This window comes from Acanthochromis polyacanthus, chromosome 22, assembly GCF_021347895.1.
Source record: "Acanthochromis polyacanthus isolate Apoly-LR-REF ecotype Palm Island chromosome 22, KAUST_Apoly_ChrSc, whole genome shotgun sequence".
Taxonomy (NCBI): Eukaryota; Metazoa; Chordata; class Actinopteri; family Pomacentridae; genus Acanthochromis; species Acanthochromis polyacanthus.
The window spans coordinates 5,271,802-5,279,325 of record NC_067134.1 but is presented as its reverse complement, the minus strand read 5'-3'; the positions used below and the strand labels follow the sequence as shown (position 1 = coordinate 5,279,325).

The 7,524-nt window shown below is 41.2% G+C and overlaps 1 protein-coding gene across 17 annotated transcripts in view; it reads right to left on the bottom strand.

The window, feature by feature from the left end:
• Positions 1-2,421: 2,421 nt before the first annotated feature.
• The window catches only part of LOC110972485 (zinc finger protein OZF-like), a 657,596-nt gene continuing 652,493 nt past the window's right edge, over positions 2,422-7,524 (bottom strand). For all 17 annotated transcript variants that reach the window (XM_051942972.1, XM_051942973.1, XM_051942974.1 and 14 more), the window contains one exon: positions 2,422-2,640. In XM_051942972.1, coding sequence (XP_051798932.1) covers positions 2,479-2,640 — 162 coding nt within the window. In that variant the 3' untranslated portion in view covers positions 2,422-2,478. The remainder of the gene's footprint in view (positions 2,641-7,524) is intronic.

Here is a 7,524-nt window from a genome sequence, read left to right as displayed (position 1 = left end):
TTTTAATTTTTGTCAAGAATCAACAACAAGTGGGACACAATTGTGAAGTGGAACGAAATTTATTGGATATTTTATACTTTTTTAACAAATAAAAAACTGAAAAGTGGAGTGTGCAATATTATTCGGCCCCTTTACTTTCAATGCAGCAACTCACATCCAGAAGTTCAGTGAGGATCTCTGGATGATCCGAATGGTTGTCCTAAATGACTGATGATGATAATAAGAATCCCACCTGTGGGTTAATCAAGTCTCCGTATAAATCCACCTCGCTCTGTGAATAGTCTCAGGGTTCTGTTTGAAGTGCAGAGCGCATCATGAAGGACCAAGGAACACACCAGGCAGGTCCGAGAATTCTGTTGTGGGAGAAGTTTAAAGCCGGATTTGGATACAAAAAGTATTCCCAAGCTTTAAACATCTCAAGGAGCACTGTGCAAGCAATCGTATTGAAAATGGTAGGGGTATCAGGACCACTGCAAATCAACCAAGACCCCGGCCATCCCTCTAAACTTTCCACCTCGAACAAGGAAGAAAGACTTGATCAGAGATGCAGCCAAGAGGGCCCATGATCACTCTGGATTGAACTGCAGAGATCTACAGCTGAGGTGGGAGAGTCTGTCCATAGGACAACAATCAAGTCGTACACTGCACAAATCTGGCCTTTATGGAGAGTGGCAAGAAGAAGCCATTCTCAAAGATATCCATAAAAAGGTCTCGTTAAAGTTGCCACAAGCCACCTGGGAGACACACAAACATGTGGAAGAAGGTGCTCTGGTCAGATGAAAACCAAATCCAACTTTTTGGGCCAAATTGCAAAACGATATGTTTGGCGTAAAGCAACCATCAGCTCATCACCCTGAACACACCATCCACCACTGTCAAACATGTGGTGGCAGCCTCCATGGTTTGGGGCCGGCTTTTTTTCAGCAGGGACAGGGAAGATGGTTAAAATTGATTGGGAAGATGAATGGAGCCAAATACAGGAGCATTTCTGGGAAGAAAAACCTGTTGAGTCTGCCAAAAGACCTGAGACTGGGACGGAGATTTATCTTCCAACCAGGACAATGATTCCAAAACATAAAGCAAATCGCCAATGGAATGCGTTCACAAATAACATATCCAGGTGTTAGAATGGCCAAGTCAAAAGTCCAGACCTGAATCCAATCGAGAATTCTGTGGGCAGAGCTGAAGACTGCTGTTCAAAACGCTCTCCATCCAACCTCACTGAGCTGGAGCTGTTTTTGCAAGGAAGAATGGGCAAGAATTTCAGTCTCTCCATGTTGCAAAACTGATAGAGACATACCCAAGCGACTTGCAGCTGTAATTGCAGCAAAAGGTGGCGCTACAAAGTATTAATGCAAGGGGGGCTGAATAATATTGCACGCCCCACTTTTCAGTTTTTTATTTGTTAACAAAGTTTAAATTATCCAATAATTCATTCCACTTCAACGATTGTGTCCACTTGTTGTTGATTCTTGACAAAAAATTAAAATTTTATATCTTTATGTTTGAAGCCTGAAATGTGGCGAAAGGTTGAAAGTCAAGGGGCCGAATACTTTCACAAGGCACTGTATTTCAGGAAAACGTCTAATATTTTCTGGAAGAACATTCACATAAAATCAACCAAAATCCAGTGAATTTCGCTGGATTTTGGTTGATTTTTTTGTGGATGTTCTTTTGAAAATATTTTTACCTTTTCTTTATTTCCACCCTAAAAAGTTCCAAGATTTATCAAAATGTTGAAAACGTGGACATCAGAAGTTTCACTGTGAAAATATATATTTTTTACCCACATTTTCAAACTTTAAAACGAGTCCATTTGAAAAAAAAAAGAAGAAGAAAAATGCACTATCTCCAGACACATACACCCCCTGTCAAAAGTTTTAGGACACTCTCGTTCAAATCAATTAGAACCTGTCCTAAACTTTGGCAGGGGGTGTATGATTATATGATGCTAATGTCATGGTAATGACTGCGATGCAGCTAATTTAACAAAAGAAATGATTCTAAACTCCATGTCAGCTTCAAAATTGGACTTTTCATAGAATACTTCATGTTTTTATATTTCAACTCTCAAATATTCTTTGATTATTTGATCTACTTGTTCAATATTAGAGATTCTTCGTCATTGTCCTGGGATAGATAGATATAGATGGTAGATAGGAATCCGAAGCCAGTAACCTCAATTAATTATGCTTAATCATCAGAGAATCACTGAACCAGCTCTGCATCTAACGGGTTCCTGCAGTCCCAGAGGATCTGAGGAAACCATTAAACTGGTAATGGAGGAATTCGCCCTGCTGCTCACTGCCTCCATCCAGACGTCTATCCTCTACCACTGATAATTCATTTAACTGAGTACCACTTTGAATGGTTTAATTAATTTACCAGTAACGTCTGTTAACGACAGCTTTCCTCTAATGGATTTTGCAACGAAGACACTAAACAAGAAATTAGACCTGAATTCTGTGAAGCCTGATCTCAAGGACTAAGTTTGTGAAGGACTTCATGAACTTTTACTGAACCCTGCATAGAGAAATCTTCTCGGCAGGGGTTCAGTCTGTGTCCAGTGTGCATACGCTGGTGTCGTTGCAGGATTGTAGAGTGCTGACAAGTCTGAGAGTTTTGTCCATCTGTTCCATTCTGCTTGGAAAACAAACACACAAACACATAGAACGTCAGTGTTTCCTGCAGCATTGAAGAACTGATGCCTTGCCTGAGATAGACAGCACTCCAAATGACATCTGAAGACACTTTTACCTGTTGGAATTTAACATTCAGTTGTCTGATTACGTCAGAATTCCTAATCTAACCTCCATCCCCAGATTAACCTGGACCAGATTTCTGTGTCAAAACGAATATAGGTTAGACTGAACGATAGCTGATAATGTGTTAACAGAATCCAACTGACCACAGCTGTTCAAAGAAGTTTTGAAACAATTTTGCAGCAATATCCAAAATTATCCAATACATAATTGTGTGTACACTGTGACTGAGACCACTCGTTACATACCTCACTGTGACACTGATTGAATGCTTTCTTTCTGGTGTGGATCTGCTGGTGTTTTTTCAGGGAACCCAAAGTTGTAAAAGTCTTCTTACACTCGTCACATTTGTATGGTCTCTCCCCAGTGTGGACACGTTGGTGAACTTTGAGGTTTGCAATGTAGCTGTAGCGTTTCCCACACTGGTCACAAATGTATGGTTTAACCCCAGTGTGGGTCACTTCATGAGCTTTTAACTGTGAGTACAATACAAATGGTTCGCCACAGTGATCACATACATACACATCCTGTCCAGTGTGGATGCGTTGGTGACATTTTAAGCTCTGTTGGTGCTTGAAAGTTTTTTCACAGGAGTCACAGTGGTACCGCTTTCGACCAGAATGGGGGCATTGATGGATCAACAACTGTTCATGTTGAGTAAAGGTTTTCAAACACTGATCACAGTTGAATGGTTTAACTCCACTGTGAATAAGTTGATGGCTTTTTAAGTAACTCTTCCGAGTAAAAGCCTTTCCACACTGATCACAGCCGAACAATTTCACTCCACTGTGAATGAGCTGATGACTTGTTAGATTACTCTTGGTAGTAAAAGCCTTTCCACACTGATCACAGCCAAACAATTTCACTCCACTGTGAATGAGTTGATGACTTGTTAGAGTACTCTTGTGAGTAAAAGCCTTTCCACACTGATCACAGCCAAACAATTTCACTCCACTGTGAATGAGTTGATGATTTGCAAGATTACTCTTGTCAGTAAAAGCCTTTCCACACTGATCACAGCTGAATGGTTTAACTCCACTGTGAATGAGTTGATGTCTTTTTAACAGAGTCTTGGTAGTAAAAGCCTTTCCACACTGATCACAGCTGAATGGTTTGTCCACAGTGTGAATACGTTTGTGAATTCTTAGCTTTGTTGCTGTGATAAAAGTCTTGCCACATTGCTCACAACTGAGTGATTCTTCTCTTTTTGCTGTTGTTGCTGAACCATCCTTATCCGCCTCAGAAGTCTGACATCTCACTCCATTTCTGTCTTTACATTTCTGTAGCAAAAGACAAAGATAAAAACAGAGGCAGTGATGGAAGAGCAATCATGAAAAAATTGAACCTAAAAGTCTCAATTCCACGTTGTTGGACACGAGGCTGACACAAGATCATGAATCTGCAGACATGTAACAGCTTTGCCATTACAAACCTAGAAATGTGTCAACAGCACACTCACAATGTCAAAACTATTTTCACAGGCCGATAGTTTTCAGCTTTCTGCACGGTGGTTTTAGAATATTGGGAAGTAAAATCTGTGGATCACCGTGAAACGCAAAGCAGAGCTGGGACTGATGGGATTGTAACACCAGGATCTCTTGATCCCCAGACTTTCCGTTAAGTTACATTAATACAATATGAAAAGCATACAACATCCATGTCCAAATTTAGGTCTTAATGGCAGCAGGATCAATTCAGACCACCAACACTTTCGAGTTTCTCCTTGGGGATCAGATGTTGATACCAGTCCAGAAAAGATCTGTAATTCTGCCACTAAATTCTGGATTTGACCCCAACGACCCGGGCAGTTTGTTGTGCAGCAGTTACACAAGCGTTCACCATCAAACAACAAAACACTAAAAAAACAGTTAAAGGAATAGCAACGATTAAAGGAAATGTTTGAAAATGTATAAAACACAGTAAAACAATTGCAAGCAAAATAAAAGCCATTTAAAGAAAAATCAAACAAAACATAAGATAGACAGGGACATTGGCAGCAATCTTGGTCATTTAGTCAGACGTAGTAAAAGTTTTCAATAAACGGCCACCGATGTAATCAGGTAGAGGACTTTTCTTTGGTCTGCACTGTTTTAGACACCAGATTACATTGCCCACATCAAGAAAGGGATTCTGTGGAGAGGCTGACATGAGACAGTTTTTAGTCTCAGCATGTTTAGCCCTAAAATCATGGGAGTCAAACCTGACAGAAAAACTGTTTAGACTTTGAGCCAGCTCTAAAGCAGAATTATAACCACTGAGCTGAACTCTCTCATTGACACATTAATTAGTCCCAGTGATCAGATTCATGTCGTCCCAGACTGAACTGAGGTTCATTTTGAGCAGAGACTCAAGTTTGTCTTTGTATTGTCTTTTGTGGGTCCTGATCTCCTACTTTATTTCCTTCTGTCGGTTATACAGATTTAGTGTATTTCCTTCTCTGAAGACTGTTTTCTTTCTGTACAGTAGGTCTTTAAGCTTCTTAGAAAGCCATGGCTTAGTGTTTGGATATAGTTTAACAGTTTTATTCAGGAATAACACTGGTTTCACAGTCTGTGACCCAGCTGCTCACAACATCAGTCAGTTCATCAATATCAGCTGAGGACTCCTTAAACACGTCCCAGTCAGTAACCTCCAGACATCCCTGCAGAGTGTGACAAACTTTCACTCTGATGTTCTGCACTTTGCCTTGCTTCAGTACAGTGGTAGACAGGGATAAGGAGGATGCAGTTGTGGTCAGAGGAACCAGAGGAGAAGCACCTTTCACATTGTTGTAACAGATCAAAGATTTTGTCTCATCTAATGGGGCATGTGATGTACTGATGGAATCTCTCAGTGTGTGTTTTAGTGTGCAGTGGTCTCTGATGCCTGATGGATAAGCCCACAGGCATTTATTTCACTGGCCATTGGATGGATATAGACAAGCTTCACAAATATCTGAGGAAATTTCTGAGACAGATATGGAGGGCACAGTGAAACAGAAAGCAGTTTAAGTCAGTAGTGTACAGTTTCTCCAGGACAGTGTCAGATTTGCACCAGCACTGTCCTTGTCCATTTGGAAGACCCACTTGTGCCCAAGCTTTCATTTGATGGCTGATGTTGCTTCAATATTCCACATGTTCTATCCTCTTGATGCCATCTATTTTGTGAAGTGCACCAGTCCCTCCTGCAGCAAAAACACTCCACAACATGGTGCTGCCACCCCCATGCTTCACAGTTGGGATGGTGTACTCAGGCCATCCTCAGCCAGCATCTTCACAAGGTCGTTTGCTTTTGTTCTGGGGTTGATGAGCACATTTCCCTCCAAAACAATCCTAACCTTAACCAATCTCATCTTGAGCAGTAGGATGGCTTGACATTCCCATGGTGTTGATCTGTGCATGTAATTGTTTGGACAGATAAACGTCAAACCACAGCAATCTGGAAATTGCACCCAAGGATGAACCACCTGTGGAGGCCCACAAATGTCTTCCTGATGTCTTGGCTGATTTCTTTAGATTTTCTAATCGTCACACAAGGAAGCAGTGTGTTTGAGGTGTGCCTGAAAATACATCTTAATCTATCAAAAGCTTTCAAAGCCAGGACATCATCATCTTGAAGGAATAGCATCTTAGTGTATGCAAACTTCTGATTGTAGAATAGAATAGAATGACTTTATTGATTCCCGAAGGGAAATTCAATTGTTTGGTCTTATCTTTTTGCTTTTGAATTAAACAGTCTGATTGCTGATGGCAAGAAAGATTTCCTGAATCTTTCAGTCCTGCAGCACAGGGATAGGAGCCGTCCATCGATGTTTTGTTGTTCACTGAGGCAAATGTGAAGTGGATGATCCATGTTTGTCGGAATGGCCTCCATCTTTCGAAGTGTCCGTCTCTCCACCTCATCCTCCAATGTGTTCAATCAGATTCCAACTACAGAGCCAGCTTTTTTAATCAGTTTGTTCAGACGCCTTGCATCCCTGTTCTTTATACTGCCTCCCCAGCAGACTGCAGCATAAAACAGGACACCTGCTACCACAGACTGATAAAACATCTGCAGCATCTTACTGCAGATGTCTATTGATCGAAGTCTTCTGAGGCAATAAAGTCGGCTCTGGCCCTTTTTGTAGATGAAGTCTGCATTTTTTGACCAGTCTAATTTATTGTCAAGGTGGACACTTAAATATTTATATGATGTCACCACCTCAATGTCAACACCACAAGTGTTCACTGGATGAAGAGGGGGTTTTGGATCTGCGAAAATCTATGATCATTTCCTTTGTCTTTGAGGCGTTGAGTAGCAGGGAGTTTTTGTGACTCCAGTCACTGAAAGCACTTATCAGATCTCTGTATTCAGCTTCATGTCCATTTCTGATACATGCCATGATAGCAGTGTCATCAGAGTATTTCTGAATGTGGCAGGACTCAATGCTGTATTTGAAGTCAGATATATACAGTGGGAACAGGAATGGAGCCAGGACTGTTCCTTGTGGAGCCCCAGTACTACTCATTAATGTCCCAGAAACACAGTTCCCCAGTCTGACAAACTGTGGCCTTCCTGTCAGGTAATCTGTGATCCATGAAACACAGGAAGGATCCACTCCCATCTCTGTGAGCTTGTCTTTGAGGATGGTGGGTTGGATGGAGTTGAATGCATTAGAAAAATCAAATTACATGATTCTCACATAAATTCCAGGTTCCTCCAGATGAGACAGGGCAAGGTGAAGCATGAAGAGGATGGCATCATCCACTCCAATGTGTTCTTTGTAAGCAAACTGCAAGGAATC